At 35.1% G+C, this 17784-nt stretch overlaps 2 protein-coding genes across 2 annotated transcripts in view; one reads left to right on the top strand and one right to left on the bottom strand.

Annotated features, from left to right (window-relative positions):
- Positions 1 to 4845, top strand: part of LOC109090648 (GTPase-activating Rap/Ran-GAP domain-like protein 3) — a 62155-nt gene extending 57310 nt beyond the window's left edge. Inside the window, exons 29-31 of the mRNA XM_042756327.1 lie at positions 1502 to 1720; positions 2255 to 2372; positions 3246 to 4845. Of these exons, the coding sequence (XP_042612261.1) occupies positions 1502 to 1720; positions 2255 to 2372; positions 3246 to 3396 (488 nt within the window). The 3' untranslated portion in view covers positions 3397 to 4845. The remainder of the gene's footprint in view (positions 1 to 1501; positions 1721 to 2254; positions 2373 to 3245) is intronic.
- A 2653-nt stretch (positions 4846 to 7498) lies between these two features.
- On the bottom strand, positions 7499 to 11298 carry LOC109090662 (prostaglandin E synthase). Its single transcript, XM_042756325.1, has 3 exons — positions 10946 to 11298; positions 10589 to 10671; positions 7499 to 8560 (listed from the first exon to the last, which is right to left on the bottom strand). Exons 1-3 carry the CDS (start codon positions 11051 to 11053, stop codon positions 8311 to 8313), a joined length of 441 nt encoding a protein of 146 aa, XP_042612259.1. The 5' UTR covers positions 11054 to 11298; the 3' UTR covers positions 7499 to 8310.
- Between the last annotated feature and the right edge of the window lie 6486 nt (positions 11299 to 17784).

Here is a 17784-nt window from a genome sequence, read left to right as displayed (position 1 = left end):
ACTACCTCATATGCATTAACACAGCATGTGCATGTTGTAGCATCTCACCCAGATAAAAGCAGCATTTCTTATGGTTTATGTCAAGTGTTTTTTATTATTATTATTATTGTGTTGTTTCTTTATTATGAAGCTTCACTTGGTAGCATATATATTTATGTTGTTTGTTTTGTTTTTTGAAACACCGGTGAATATAACACTTCAACACTGCATTTATAACCCAATTTTGGTCCAGTGGCCTAGCAGTTTCCATCATTTCCTGCTCTAGCTCGACCCAAAATTACCCAAGAAGTGATTTTTGCATGGAATAGTTCATTAACTACAGCCAGCACTGATTAAGTGACTTTACTTTAAACACCTGTCATTCCCATGTGCTTGCCCTATCTATTCTTTTAGTTGTCTACATGATGTCAAGTCATTGTTTTACAAGTCTTAGTCAAGAATCAAGTCTTAAGTCAAGTGGATAGAAAATATGACTGTGTCAACTGTGATAAATTTGTGGTGCTGTACATTTACCTTATAGATGTCTGCTGTAAAAACCTAATTTTAAAATTTCTTTTTTTTTGCTTGTTTGTTTTGTATGTTTTCATGAACTAAGCAAAGAGTCTAAATTAATTTCTGTGGTAACTGACAGCATTAAAAACAAAAATCAATAACGTCCTAACCAATCACACTTTACTGGTAGTGGACCATCAAATTTCCAAAATATCCCATTCCTGTTCCAGTCTAATGGGCTTTGTTTTGTCTGTTGTGTTGAATTTACTGTTTTACATAATCTGGCTAAGAATGTTTCAGACAGTTGACAAATGTAAACACATAAGTTTAGGCTCCCTGCACCCAAAAAAAAACAAACAACACCATTCTAATAAAAAACAAAACAACAATAATCATAACAAGTGAAAATAGACAAAAATTACAAATAAAAAGTCTAAAAACAGACTCCAGTCTGACTCAAGTTTAAGTCATGTGTCTGAAGCCCACACTTTGGAAAAAATATGCAAACAAAAAAAAATGTATTTTACAAATAAAATTGTAATATTTCTTAATTTTGCAGTTTTACTGTTTGTGATCAAGTAAATGCTGCCTTGTTGAGTGTAAAGGGCTTACCAACTCAAAACATTAAAACAAAAACACAAAAGCAAAAAAATGTAAAAATGCATATATACTCATATATACAAAAAAACAACACACACTTTATCAAATTAGCTAATTACAGTGTCATGAATCCAACAAATACTCTTGTTTTCACTTGAGCTAATTACAGTGTCATGAATCCAGCAGTGACTCTGTGTGCGAGTTCATTTCTGAATGTGTGTTTTTACAAAAGAAGGCCATGTGTGTTCTCACCTCATTCTGTGCAGAGTAGATATTAATGTGCCTAGCAGTAGTTCTGGACCTACACCGACTATTAACACTGTAGCAGTCACACGTTTTATTCTAACTTCTCATTCTTAAGTTTTCTCTCTTCTTTTTTGTCTCTTTCCACCCATCCCTTTCTCTCTTGGTGAAGCTCCATCAAAACACATCTATAAGATCCCGTTGAGCAACCTAATTGGACGGAGCATAGAGAGGCCCCTCAAGTCTCCATTGGTCAATAAAGTGCTCACGGCACCTGCCCCCAGTGTAATCGGGCCCACTCCCATTATCGCAAGCACAACCTCCCTCTCGCTGTCTCGTATGGAGATCAAAGAGATTGCCAGCCGCACACGGAAAGAACTGCTGGGTGAGTGTCTCTGTGTTTGTGCTCTCTTGAACTGAAAGCTATCATTATGTTTGTGAGGCACAGTGGGAAGCTGGCAAGAAACGTACCCAAAGAGATCTGCTGCAGCATAAGTGCTGCTGGAGACGTGTTGGACATTAAAGCTCCAAGTGGTGCAGCTCAGTACCATTTATTATTAACCTTTCAATTATGGATGATAAAAAAAATAAATAAATAAAAAACTGTAACGATACTTGCATACTTGATCAGTTGCAGTGCTTGATCTGCAGTCAAACTGAGATGAAACAGACATTTTTCATTATAAAGTGTTGGAGTAAGACACCCTGATCACACATTAGATAAGCTGCTAGATTTACTAGACTGCCACACTTCACACCCCACACACACACACACACACACACACAAGCAAGAATGGCTGAGTGGACTATTGGAAGTACTGAAGAATTTAATGGCATCTTATAATTTCAGCCAACATGTTGAATTATGATCAGTAGTCTATGAATTCTTGTTTGTCTGTGTCCTCTGCACCTGTTGTAGGTTTGACTGAGGAACCCAGCAGTAAGGCCGATGGTAACTCAGTGAAACAGAGAAGAATGAGCAAGAAAACCAAGGAGGAAGACCAGAAGAGAACAGCAGAGATCAGCACCACTGAGCAGTAAGTGTGTCTCTGTGTGTGTGTGCGTGCGTGCGTGTGTGTGTGTGCGTATGCGTGTGGTGTTGGGTGGATGGTAGGGCTGGGCAATACATATTGAAAATTCATTATATATTCAAAAAGAGTTAGTAAGTTTGATTTATTTTCATAAATCATTCATTGTCAACTGTGTGTTTCAATTAATTGGTGCAATGATGTAAATTGTTTTATCAGTTTGTTGAATTGTCAATTAAAACTTTTCAAATAATTTTTTTTATTAAAATATTACACTATTTTTTTTACAATATTTATATTTTAGGTGAAAAATAGTAAATATAGACCCACACTATATACACAAAGGTTTGGAGTCATTATTTGATAAAAATAAATAAATAAATACAGTAATATTGTAAAACATTATTACAATGTAAAATATTTTTTTAAATATGCATTTTATTCCTGTGATGCAAAGCTGAATTTTCAGCAGTCATTACTCCAGTCTTCAGTGTCACATGATCCTTAAGAAATCATTCTAATGTTCTGATTTGGTGCTCAATAATAATTTATTATTATTATTATTATTAAAACTGTAATACATTTTTCAGGATTCTTTGATCAAAAGATAATTATTGAAATTTAATTATAATTTTATAATAACATTATCAATGTCTTTAGTGTCCCGTTTGATCAGTTTAGTGTGTCTTTGCTTAAAAACATTCATTTCTTTAAAAAAATAAAATAAAATAAAAAATAAAGTACTAAAATAATAAAGTAAAATATCATGCTATAATTTAAGCTATATATCCCCCAGTCCAGTCCAGCAAATGAAAGGTTATTTCTGCATGTTAGACATGAATAAACCAGTGATGTATACTGACTATAAATATCTCCAATCAGAGTGGGAATGGAGTCTGTAGATGGAGAAACTGATGTCCAGCAGCTTTGCTCATCTGGCTCTGAGATGGAGCCTCGAGATGATAGCCCACCCACGACCAGCCCTTTTACCTTCTCCACATCTTTTGAGGAGGATATTTTGGACCTTAAGTGATGACAATCACAGTCTGTGGATTACAGTGCACCTCTCACCTCCTACTAACTTTTATTTTATATCATTCTTTTTACCATGTTACGTTGAATTTTGTGTTTTCCTCAGTCTGCCCACTCATCTGTGTGTGCAAATGAATCCCCAGAGCTTTAAACTTGAAGGAGTTTACAAGGTGGTGATGTCAAAATGTACTCCTGGTGGATGTATGCATGTGTGTGTGTGTGTGTGTGTGTGTATGATCCTGTGTTTACTCTATAAGAAAGTTAGAAATACAACTAGAAAATCAGATTATCAACTATCATTTCCAAATTCTGCTCGAAGAAGAAAAAACTGACCAAAAATGTCCAAAAACGCCCAGAATCTAAATAAGTCAAGGCTTGATTTAGCTTCTGTGATTGATAAAGACATATTCTCCATCAGCTTTAGGACAAATTTGTAGCTTTTTAGCAAACTTGTAGCCATATGAACAGAAATAAGATATTTAAAAAATGTCTTGAAAGGTTTGAGCCACAATTTAAGGTCAAGGCAAAATATTACTTTTCAATCCAAGGCCTGAATGTAAGATTGATGTTCCTAAAACAATATAAAAGATTTTTTTAACTCCTTATTTTGTGTTTTTAAATGTTTTCTATGTTTGTGATTTGTACATTGTGTGATTATTTCAAAGTTGTAAAAAACTCTATATGCATCTGGAACCAGATGCACATGAACATACAAATGTAAACATATACATATACACACATGAATATATATATAATATATATATATATATATATATATATATATATATATATATATATATATATATATATATATATATATATATATATATTTGTATGTACCTTTCTAGTTCTATTGTATTATGGAGAAATAAAACTGTCTTCTTGTGTATATCAATGTTATGGTCTGCCTTCACCCTCATCATGCTTTTAAACCCTGACATGCAATCCCTCTGCAGAAAGGGCAGGAGTCTCCCACAAGTGCCATTTTCTACTGCAGCCGCCAACCACTAGCGCCCCCTATCAGACTGACCATGGATTGCATATGTCATGAGGCAGAAGCGAACAAAAACCATAACAAAACACAGTTTGGTCACTACATCTGCTAAATCTGCAGCTGTTTACTCTGCTAACAGTATGAGCTTTGATCCATGAACATCCGCATTTACAGGCGCACAGTCAAACGCATTCTTTAAGTGCTGTTGTTTCTTGAAAAGGGCTCTGGATCACCTGCATGCCTCCATTCAATCCCACTACGAAATAAAAGGGATTTGATGTATTAATGGATTAGAATTAGGATGTATATTATCTGTACTCTTCTCATGGATTTGGGGGAACTCTAGGAATTCAAGCCAGGGATACTTAGATTTAAAATTAGATAGATAGATAGATAGATAGATAGATAGATAGATAGATAGATAGATAGATAGATAGATAGATAGATAGATAGATAGATAGATAGATAGATAAAATCACCTATCTTTGTCTTGTTTTCTAGTAGAACCTAAACAATCTTAAAAAACAAGATTAATTTATTTGAGAAGCAAAAAGATAAAGACATTTTCTATTTTCTTTACCCCATTTTTTATTCGTATTTTTTTTTTCTTGATTTAGGCATAAACCTCATATATATATATATATATATATATATATATATATATATATATATATATATATATATATTCTTAGAATAAATCTACAGGAATTATTTAAGAATGTTTAGATATTTTGTCTGGAAAACAATACAAAAATACAGATAAATTATTTTTGATGTGTAATTAGAGAATGAGAATATTGAATCTGCTGTTTACAGTTCAAACTCAGAGATGTTTAAAGAATGTCATCAAAGTGACACCAGAACACAAGAGCCTCAGGAACAGCACGAGAGGAGGTGTAAGTATTAAACCGCTTAGCTGAATGCATGACCCCCCACTCTCAACCTTTCTCCATCTGAATGTGAACCACTCAACACTAGTAGCAGCCTGGAATAAAAAGGGAAAACGGGAATATTTTTGTAAATGAAAAGTTTTACATATTATTTATTTGCTATTTGTTGTCTTTGAAGAGAATGGGTGAGCCAGAGACTGATGGAATATATATTTTTCTTTCTTTTTTCCCTTTGGCATACTGTCCGTTGTCTTCCCCCTCCCCGTTTTCGCAGTGGTTTTGTATCTATATCAATATTAACTGTTTAGACTGTTTCAGAAACTCTGTGATATCGGAAAATAAACAAAAATTAATAAAAAAAACACCAAGTGTCTTAAAACATTGTATTGCCATTGTTTTTAATGCCAAGTACTATTGTAAATGTTTGTGTTTCAGATGTGGCCTCAAAAATATTACTATTATTATTATTATTATAACACCTATTTGAAAAAGTGCTGTAGCCCACTGCTGTAGTTAATGTTGTTTATTGATATTAAATAAATATTTATGAAATTTACCATGCAGTTTGTGTTTTAACGGGTGTCTCTACAGACCTGCTAGATTATTGACTAGTATTGTTGTGTGGTCTCCTTGAAAGGTTTTTCGAGACAGCAGTTCAAGATAGCATTGCAAGTTCTTATTTGCTGTCAACATGAAAGGACAATGCAGTTTTATAATGACCTATAGGTGGTAGTGTTGTTCAATCAAACTGTTCTGCTCATTCAGCGATTTGGTTCAACAATAACTTCACACATTAGATTCGTGCCATATTGTAATGCAAAGCTAAACCTACAAGTAAAACTTTTCCAACGCTTCCATCAAGGTTTATTAGAAAATAAAATAAAATAATCAATAAATAATCATAAAAACCTCAATGACATTTTATGAACCCATAAAATTACATCATTAAATATGCAATGTAGCCTAATGTAAATAGACAGATAAAACGTCTCGAATTCAAATCTCGGACTTGGAGAAATGTACTTTTTAAAAGGACATTCCTGGATTCTAGCAGCCCAAACAGAATTTTTCCATTGATATGCAGACAGAATTGACAGGATATGTTGAGGTAAAGAAAAAGGAGCTACTCGGAAAAACTTAGTGGAGTTCGTTATCAATTGTGAGAGCGTGAGAGCCGTGGTTGTCGACGGGGAAGCCGAAGCTCCGAATTCCCGAAACGTGAGGAGAAGCTGCAACCTGATTGGTCCCTGTCTCTAAAGCTCATCCTTAGCCCTAACAGGACCTTAATCAGGTTAGACGCCATATTTGAATTGAACGAGAATGAAAACGAGGCTGTGAGGGATAATGTCACGTACTGTAAAGGTTCTCTCACAACTCACAACTTTTAGGCTAACTGATTGTTTTTTTTCCTGCTGATTTATTAAACAGACTCTTTGATGCTGCTCAGAGCTGGCATAAATGCATTTACACAGAGATTACCAATGTGCAAAATTGTCCCTTTAAAGGGGTGGTTCACTGTTTTTTTTTCTTCTTCTTCTTCTTCTTCTAGGCTTGATTGTGTTTATGAGGTGCAGTCTAATATTTGTAAATGCTTCATTTTTTTTAATTTTTTTAAATGCATTCTTTTTCACATAATTAACCTTTATCCCACAAGCTTTGTCCCTTCTTTGAGAAATGGGGTGATCATTTCCTGCTTTTATGAAGCCCCTCCCTCAGAAATAGGGCGTGCTTATCAGGTTGAGCCCTGAGAAGCAGAGGATGTCTCATACTTCAAGATATAATGTTATTTGTAAAGGCTACTGTTTATTTTAGCTTTAAAAATGAAGCATTAACAAATATTAGACTGCACCCCATTAACATAATCAAGCCTAGAAATAAACCAGTGAACCACCCCTTTAAGATCTAGTCGGGACATGTGTGGTATCCATGATAGTGAAGGTCTGGTTTATTTTAATGTGAATCAAAAACATGCCTTTCTCACAAATTTCCTGAGCTCATCTATCTTTTCCTGTCAGTCTTTTCCCCGCCCTTTTTGTACTGAGAAGTAACAATGGTCTTCCACGTTATATTTGCCTTGGCAGCAATTCTTATCCATCTCCTTTGATTTTTCTCTCTAATCCCTTTCTCTCCGAGCTCTTGTTTTTATCATATGCAGTCCACTGTCTCTCATTTCTTGAACTGAGTCAATAAAGTATCACAATTACCCATGAACACACAAAGCCTTTCATTATTCCTTTATTATAAAAACTATGATTTTCTCTTCATCACTTTAGAAACTTTAACATCACTACACAAATTATATGATATTATAAAAAAAAAAAAAAAAAAAATAAGTTATACCATGAAAACAGAAAATATTTATATAACAAAAGTGCTGTATGGTGAATTACCAAAACCATAGCATTATACCAAAATTAGCATTCTTGAGGGAAAAAAAACCTTAGTGAAGCACCTGGCTGTTCTCGAAATGCTGTAAACCCAAAGCCTTGTGGACAAAGAGGAAGGACAGTGTTTGTGCAACAGCGTGTTTAACGCTACAATAAATTTGAAAGGGCTCTGTAGGGCTCATGGACTAATAACAGAGGAATTTTCACAAGTGTGGAACAGTCACATGGACTCTGAACTGACCTCAGCAGTTATTGCTTATATAAGCTTTGCAGTATGAAAGTGAAAAGCTGGTGGACACTGAACCAAAATTCTTGCAAGTAGTGGTTGCGCTTTAGACTTGAGGTCCATTCAAAGAGAATAAGGCCTGTTGTATCAAATATATAAATATGCTGAGTATATGCAAAACTGATTGTGAAAATAAATCACATTAAATAACCTTCATTTGAATGCTAATACGACAATACACATAGAAAACCACAATACAAACCATAGTGTCCGGTAAAAAAAAAAAAACAGCAATGAAAGTTAAAGTGAAATTTGAATTCTATTACTGTTGAGATGCTGTAAGTCCGTAAAGCAGCATTCTGCATCACAGTTGTAACCATAAGTCTTGATCAATCACAGAAGTCCATTATTGAGAGGGTCATGCGAATGAGGCTACTTCCATGATAATCTGTATTGCCATGGAAACGCAAGGCACCTGAGCGATGACATATGCGAATGAACGTGTCGGTGCTTTGAGTGCCAACAGGTATGCAACGCTGTGAAGAACTCGACCCAGGAAAAAGACCAGAAAATGAAGTTGTGCTACTGCATACGAGGGGCCCGTCATGGAGTAGATGGCTCCAAGAAATAAAAAGGGGAAAATGTTCTCCATGTCATTGAGGTGTGCTCTGAAAACACACACACACACACACACACACACACACACACACACACACACACACACACACACACACACACACACACACACAAACAGTTAAAAAATGAATGCAGGTAAACCACAAATAAGGGCATTTTGTATGAGTGTAAAGAGAACGAGAACTGCTGGTAGCTGTTGTATACTTAAATAGGATGTGTATAGCAAACAAATAGTTTTATGAATGATGTTATAGTTCTGCATTGCATGACCATGCTTGTTTAATCATAGCTCATGATAAGTTCTTTTTCAATTTTGACCACATCCCTCACGCATTCCCACATTGTCCTTTCAGCCTCTCTTTCAGCTACTTTTTGCAAATATTATACTCTAAACACTGTATTTGATTTAATAGCTCTTTGAGGTATTTTGAATGTTCCAGACTGTGGGAATACATATGGAAAACTGCTTTTCTCAGAACCCAAGAGCTGAGGAATGTACGCTCAACATCTGGCTTTGATCAGGACTTCAGCTGTAAACTCTCTGGCTCTGTCTAATGGCAGCATGCCTGGACAGTAAACGTTGCCAACATCGCATGTCTTGCGATGTAAATTTACTTTCACTCTGAATCGCTCTCACAGTGCGTCATGGCAGTGGCTGCCCCATGAACAAGTCACAGCAATAGGAAGTCAAAGGAAATTAATCATACTATGTTGACATTCATAATGCCATAAATACATTATGGTCACATTTCCCATTATTTACTCAGAACAGCAGCTACGTAGCAGTGATTGGTCATCCTTGTGAAATCCTGCATTACACAGATTCTTTCTCTTTGAAGCCGGACTTTCCATTATATGTAATTTCTGAGATTCACTTTTAAAGGAGGAAGTAACTTTTCCTTGTGTGTTAGTCACCATTTTCCACATCCATTATTAGAAAATGTTCTATAGTTTCAGATCCTGATAAATAATCTGATTGTATGCAACAGGTGTGACCTGTGACCACACATCTGTTAATTCTATATTAATCTGCCAAATTGCTTTGCAACTAAATAATATTAATATTTTTTAAATAAAATATAAAAAAACGATCATATTAATAAAGATGATGGTGATTTATTACAATATAATATTAATATAAGATAATAATCTTAGCCGGTTATTGAAATGTCTGGTTTACTTCTTGTTTTTCCTTCTGTAGGCTTCTCAGAGGATCATGAAGGTGTCTGTTTGCCACTGAAACCATTTTTGGGAAAATAAATATATCTTATAATAACTTCCTATTGTGGACCTGTGAACTTTCACACATATCTGTCATACTTGTATTCTTTTTCCAAAGATTTTGACACTACAGAAAATAACTAAAGGAAATCTGCCAGACATCCTGCAGTTTTTCCAAATAAATGGGACCACTATGAAAAAGACTGAAGCTTAACTTTCCCAATAGTCACGCAATGTTTTTACAGACAAGCAAAAAAACTCATTTTAAAATATTCCAGTCAGAAAATTGAAACCATGTGAACAGAAAAAATGAAAACTAATTTTTGATGATAAACGGAAAACATGTACATGGAAATTATGGAAAATCTAATAGTAAATGCCTTACAAAGTATAAAAAATCAGATTATATATATATATATATATATATATATATATATATATATATATATATATATATATATATATATGCCAGAAATTCACTGTACAAAATTACAGCGACAGTGTAAAACTATGTTACATAAAAATGTAACATAAAACACCCTAATGTACATATCATCAGATGTTTCTCACAGGAACTTGATGACATCACACGCTCATCCTTTTATATATTATATTTTCATTTCTTGTATTAAATTTCATATTGTTTTATGCTTTTTTGTTATTCTTTAAAGCTGTTTCCTTTATATTGCTGATGTTATAGTAATTCATTAATACTGGCATGTTATAGGTGTAACATGGCAAAAAAGAAAAAAGAAAGTGTATATCCATGTTTGTGGAGTTGCACTCTAATTTGCAGCATTACAAAATAAAATCACAAGTGTGTAGTATTGTGCTCTTACCTCCTACAACGTTCCACATATGGATCAGTGCGGCAGAACTGCTCACCTCCGTGTCTCTCAGCGTCCTCTGGATTAGCAAACGCCTGGCAAATAAACATAAATCTAAATGTCAAGTCATTCTGTTAAAACACACACCTGACCAACTACCTTCATTGATTTTAGAAGTAAATCCAGACAGTTCCAGTATGCAGACTATACGGATTTCTATTCAAAACAAAAACACTCCACAGGCTCGACGCGACAAAGAAACGCTTCCATAAGGAACGCGACTGTCTAGCGGTGATTCTGTCTCGTCGGTGTGTTTGATGAGCATGAAAACTATTTTTACAAGTATGAATAAAAAGTTCCACAACTTACCTTTTTCCTAAGTCTCACTTGTCCCGTGATGATGGCAATGATGTACATCTTTAAGATTAGGAGCGTGCTGTAGAAGATGAAGCACAAAAGCACATCGCTTCCGAGCATCTTGACTTCGACAGTGTGTGTATACGCTATGATGGAGTCGACGCGTTTGGAGAAGTTTTTATATGCGAACTCCAGACCGTTTAGCCCAACCTATTTCCCAATCACTACCTGACAAAAACTTTCACTGAACGTGCAGACATCCGTTTTTTTCCTGCCCGTGACACACTGTCCCATATGAGGATATAGGGTAAGACACCTGGCAACTCCAGACTTAATAAACGACTAATGTTTAATTATTTTGTATGTCTGAGGTCTTTGAGATCCCAATCAAAAGTAGGCTAATGTAAAAAAAAAAAAAATTACCGAACAGCGTGTTAACAAGTTGAAATTGTTTGCAATTAGTTCTTATATACTAAGAAAATCTACAAAATACCAATTTGTTACTTTATTGTTAAATATGTATTTTTCAAGCTGTTACGCAATGGCATTGAAAGCCCCTACACATACAGGAACTGAAGGTTAAGAGAAAACACTGGGAAGAAAACGCAGGCTATTGAATGAAAAAAAAAAACCGGTCTCGAGAGGCGTAGGCTTTTTTCAATTTGACACGGCCATCACTCACACTCACACGTTTCACAATGGTCAGACATGTCAGTCTAGCCATGTTTACATTGAAAAAAAAATGAATATCTTCTGTTATGTTCTGCAGAAGAAAAAGAAAAACATACAGGTTGGGACCAAGACCTTGAGTAAATTATAACATTAATTTCATTTTTGGGTGAACAAGCCGTTTAAGTGCAGCAACACGGCAAGCAATTAATTATTAAACCCTTGTGATTAGATTCAACTCTATAATGGCTTTAACAAAACTGTTTAATCAGATCAAACATAATAAATAGATCAATAGGAAAAACGCAGAGGAGCCACATACATACTTTTTTAGACCTAAAACAACAGCATCATTTTATCACAATGATAATTTTGAAGGTTTTCATTCCTCAGAGAAACCATTAAAGTCTTAACATTATAGAATGTGCATTCCAATTTCCAAACCAGTGTTCTTTTATCCAGAATGATAAAAGAAAAGGTGATTCTAAATGAATTAGGTCAAATTTCAGCATCCATAACAGTTATACTCATCGCTTTTTCCTGACAATAATGGGTTTGCTGCTCAAATTGAGCAGGAACTTAACTGCAGAACATTGTGGATGCAGAGAGCACAATTCCTTTCCATACAGTCAAGACAAGGACCTCATTAGTTAATTATAAATATTTTATTGTCACACTGTCATATTGTAAGTGGCAGAATTTTGGAGCCAAAAAGAATGGCAATATTTGACACAAGGTGCGAGTAACCTGTAAAAGTCTGAAACCACAAGTGTCAACAGTCTATTCTGAAACAGTCCGAGGAGGAGGAGGAGCATGTGCTTGTGATGTCATCACAACAGTCCTCTGCATCAGAGAAAGAGGAAGTATAGTGGAGGCCTGAGAGTCTGTGGTAGTCCTGCTGAGTGACCTCTGGTAAATGAGACATGTCCATTGATGTCTGGCCTCTTTGTGAGCCAGACACACTCCACATATCAATCAACTGTGTGCAAATGGCACAACCCATTGCTGTATGTTATTTCCAAAATGTGGTCAGATGATAACTGCTTTCTAGAACAGAAAACTATAAAACATATAAAAACTATACGACACCCTATATGACATCAACTTTTAAAAGGTACACATTGAAACACGTCTGCAGAACAGAGGCATTTTCTCATTCAAGCACTGGCTGTAACACAATCACTGATTAACAGCAGCTTGGACTCGTCATATGGTTGGATGCAACATAAGATGGCAAACAGTGAATAAGTCGGTGTGAAAAGAGCTATATGAAAACAAAAAAGAGAGCGTGAGAAAGCAACTATGTCTAAGTAGGTCTTTACTAGGAATGCTTTGTTCAAACCCCCGCCTGGAGGTAGAGACAATTACAAGGTGGAGTACTAGATGAAAACTGAAAAGGATGCATTGAGACAAGAAAAGACCGAAGGACTATGAGTCAAATCGTTGTAGAGTGTGCACTGCAGACCACAAACGGATCAGGGCTAGACTGAAGACTGCCAGGGATTTCTTGAAAGGTCATAAGTTTACGCGGTCAGTATAGTAGGTGTAGTGCAAATATTGGAACATGCGCAGTAATATTTTAATCTCTTAGTGTCGGTTAGAAACAAGACAAACTGGAATACGATATCACAGATGAGTGTTTTTTTTTTTAAATGCAGTACCACACCTCTTTTTTTTGTTTGAACTCACATTACTTTCATATAGGATATCGGAAGCTAATGCAGTCCCTATTATCCCATAGTCAAAGATCAGTGAAGCTGTATCCTCCCACCCTGAGAATCCTGGGTGTGACATTGATCATTGTCGCTACTGTTGCTGAAGTCTCTGTGGTGTTTTCAGTCCATGCACATCACTCAGACCATCATCCAGCCTGGAGAAAGAAACATAACATATTCAACTGATGGCATCAGAAATAATATGCATTTAATAACAATTAGCTTTCCACATGGATGGCTGTTTACAAGAACTCCGAGTAAAAGACTTAAAATACCAGCCTAGGTATTCAGTCAGATGATGCTGATTACTATACTAAAAAAACTTGTTTTTCATGCTACAAATACATCTGAATGTACAGTATGACTTGCTAAAGTTTACATTTAACATTAAGTTATTAATGATTCTGAAGACCCCCTGTGGTAAAAAAAAAAATAAGGTTTATAACACAGCAGGGGGACTTTAAAGATCATTTTGAATAACACAAAGGTGATGTAAATGTAAAAACGGGAAAGTGGGGCATGAACAATTAAATGCTTAATATCGATATTTCAATACCTCGTGCAATTGCTCATTGCTGTGATTACAGTATCAGGTGTTGTATCTGTTAATAAGACTACATCTGAAAAACTTTTAACAGGTCTTAGCTTTGAACAGTTTGAGCAATAAAGCTGTGAAGGGCTGGCAGAGATGTAGCTCTGCACACAGTGAAGTGTTAATAACAAGGTCTATTAAAAATTCATTTCACAGCCATGAGGTACCTCAAGCCTAATGTGATGTTAAATATTGGGGTATAAATATTGATACAATTAAATATTGGGGTATGTTATATTAAAAAGGCCATTTCAATACACTTCAAAACGTGAAACTTTCAAAAACAGCAAGACAAAGAGGGTGTGTTCACAAGCAATAAAACTGAGCAGAAACCTCATCTGCATAAAACAGGTTGGTTTGTCATTAGTGAAGATTTCCACCATATAAAAGGCTTTTCTGAACCTTCTGGATACATTTTATACCACTGTAATTGTTAATAAAGCAGGAAGGTTTTTTTAGTAATTAACTTCTGCAATGTAGACAGCGAAAATAGTGATTTTGCACCTATGTGCATTGTGTACAGTAATGTTACTGTCATACCATAAATATCTTTTTTTTTTTTTAAGTAATTCAATTTAAAAGTAATAAACTGATGTTTTATGAATCAAGGATGTTAATTTATTCATATGGTACTATCAGTTAATATAAACAGTTAATGTAAACAGAATCTTGACTTACAAAAAACTTGATCATTTAGACTCAGAAATACAATGTTTATCTATTGTGTTAAACAAAAGAGCTGCCAGATGTTTCTGTAGCTAGTCCAGCTAGTACCACACATGCTAATGTTTAGACACAGTAGACCAGCAAGATGTTATTTTCCACGTCATACACAAAACATGTTGATTTCCAGAAATGACCATTTAGATAATGAAAGCCAGATGCTGCAATTGCGCAAAAAGAGAGGAATGATGACTCACTTTGGGAAGAAAATTACAATCCTTTTTCCAGCAGACAAGACAGGCGCTCAGTTGGGTGGTCTGCAGCTCTCTGCATCCTTCTCTCCTCCTCCTCCTGCGCTCTCCTTTCTTCAGCCTGCAGACAGAAAAAGGACTTACAATGACATCAGCATTGATAGCGACCTCTTTCATATAAATATTCACCTTTCCTGTCAGATTATTTGGTTTATACAGGGCAGCTGATTGAAGCAATATTCCAGAGGCTGTATGAGGACAAAGGGAGGATGGAGACGAAGGGTGGGGGGTTGGGGGCGATTAAGATTAATGAGATGAACAGAGCTCAGGGCATGAAGGTAGCATTGAGTAGTTGTTCCTCGGCATGCTTAAAGAATGCCTGGAGCTCTGGGAGCTAAATATGGATCCCTAAAAATTTAATAATGCAGTTTTTATCCATAATTGATGGATCCATGGAAATAGCTCAGCTTGAGAACTACGCTTTCTGTGTTTATATATATATATATATATATATATATATATATATATATATATATATATATATATATATATATATATAATATATATATATATATATATATATATATGTGCTGGTCATATAATTAGAATAACATCAAAAAGTTTATTTATTTCACTAATTCCATTCAAAAAGTGAAACTTGTATATTATATTTATTCATTACACACAGACTGATATATTTCAAATGTTTATTTCTTTTAATTTTGATGTTTATAACTGACAACTAAGGAAAATCCCAAATTCAGTATCTCAGAAAATTAGAATATTGTGAAAAGGTTCAATATTGAAGACACCTGGTGCCACACTCTAATCAGTTAATTAACTCAAAACACCTGCAAAGCCTTTAAATGGTCTCTCAGTCTAGTTCTGTAGGATACACAATCATGGGTATGACTGCTGACTTGACAGTTGTCCAAAAGACGACCATTGACACCTTGCACAAGGAGGGCAAGACACAAAAGGTCATCGCAAAAGAGGCTAGCTGTTCACATAGCTCTGTGTCCAAGCACATTAACAGACAGGCGAAGGGAAGGAAAAGATGTGATAGAAAAAAGTGTACAAGCAATAGGGATAACCGCACCCTGGAGAGGATTATGAAACAAAACCCATTCAAAAATGTGGGGGAGATTCACAAAGAGTGGACTGCAGCTGGAGTCAGTGCTTCAAGAACCACTACGCACAGACGTATGCAAGACAAGGGTTTCAGCTGTCGCATTCCTTGTGTCAAGTCATTCTTGAACAACAGACAGCGTCAGAAGCATCTTGCTTTAAAAAGGACTGGACTGCTGCTGAGTAGTCCAAAGTTATGTGCTCTGATGAAAGCAAATTTTGCATTTCCTTTGGATATCAGGGTCCCAGAGTCTGGAGGAAGAGAGGAGAGGCTCACAATCCACATTTCTTGAGGTCCAGTGTAAAGTTTCCACAGTCAGTGATGGTTTGCAGTGCCATGTCATCTGCTGGTGTTGGTCCACTGTGTTTTCTGAGGTCCAAGGTCAACACAGCCGTATACCAGGAAGTTTTAGAGCACTTCATGCTTCCTGCTGCTGACCAACTTTATGGAGATGCAGATTTCATTTTCCAACAGGACTTGGCACCTGCACACAGTGCCAAAGCTTCCAGTACCTGGTTTAGGGACCATGGTATCCCTGTTCTTAATTGGCCAGCAAACTCTCCTGACCTTAACCCCATAGAAAATCTATGGGGTACTGGGAAGAAGAAGATGCGATATGCCAGACCCAACAATGCAGAAGAGCTGAAGGCCACTATCAGAGCAACCTGGGCTCTCATAACACCTGAGCAGTGCCACAGACTGATCGACTCCATGCCATGCCGCATTACTGCAGTAATTCAGGCAAAAGGAGTCCCAATTAAGTATTGAGTGCTGTACATGCTCATACTTTTCATTTTTATACTTTTTAATCAGCCAAGATTTCTAAAAATCCTTTCTTAGTATTGGTCTTAAGTTACATTCTAATTTTCTGAGATACTGAATTTGGGATTTTCCTTAGTTGTCAGTTATAATCATCAAAATTAAAAGAAATAAACATTTGAAATATATCAGTCTGTGTGTAATGAATGAATATAATATACAAGTTTCACTTTTTGAATGGAATTATTGAAATAAATCAACCTTTTGATGATATTCTAATTATATGACCAGCACCTGTATATATATATATATATATGTATATATATATATATATATATATATATATATATATATATATAAACGTTGTAATAGCAAATAAATAATTTTGGGTAGGTAAATAGTATGCAGAGAATAAGAGGCATTAAGAAACAGACAAAATAATAAAAAAAAGCTGAAAATGAGTTGAGCTATTTATTTTTAGATTTAGTTGTTATTGTTGACTAAAACTAATCAAAACTGTTTTCATTAATTGAAATCAGGATAAATGTATAAATAAACAAATACAAAAATAAATATATAAATATAAATATATTGCCTTGGCAACTAAATGACACAAAATAAGTTTAAGTACTAAAATGACTAGAGCTGAAACAAAAATAAAGCTAAATAAATCTTTTTTTTATTTTTTAAACTAACAAAAAAAACTAATTATAAATATTATTAAATATAATTATAGTATATAAATAGACAATAATAACACTGGGTATACTGTCAATATCCAGAACAATTTATTATAACATGTATTTTAAAGGTGACATATCATGAAAATCTGTCTTTTCCAGGTTTTAAGTGCTATAATCAGGTCACCGGTACATCTACCAACCAAGGAAATGTGAAAAAGATTAACCCAGTAACTTTGTTTCAGTAAGCCTTTTTCTGCAAGCTTATGAGAAAACAAGCGCGTCAGATTTCGCTCCCTTGGTAACATGGCAAAGGTATCTCATTATAACATTACCGCCCTTTAATCTGTAAATTTATACCCAATGTGCTGTCATTTTGATTTTGCAAGCGGC

Source organism: Cyprinus carpio, chromosome A5, assembly GCF_018340385.1.
Source record: "Cyprinus carpio isolate SPL01 chromosome A5, ASM1834038v1, whole genome shotgun sequence".
NCBI lineage: Eukaryota > Metazoa > Chordata > Actinopteri > Cypriniformes > Cyprinidae > Cyprinus > Cyprinus carpio.
Note: the sequence above shows the minus strand (reverse complement) of the source record. Positions and strands in the feature narration are given on the sequence as shown.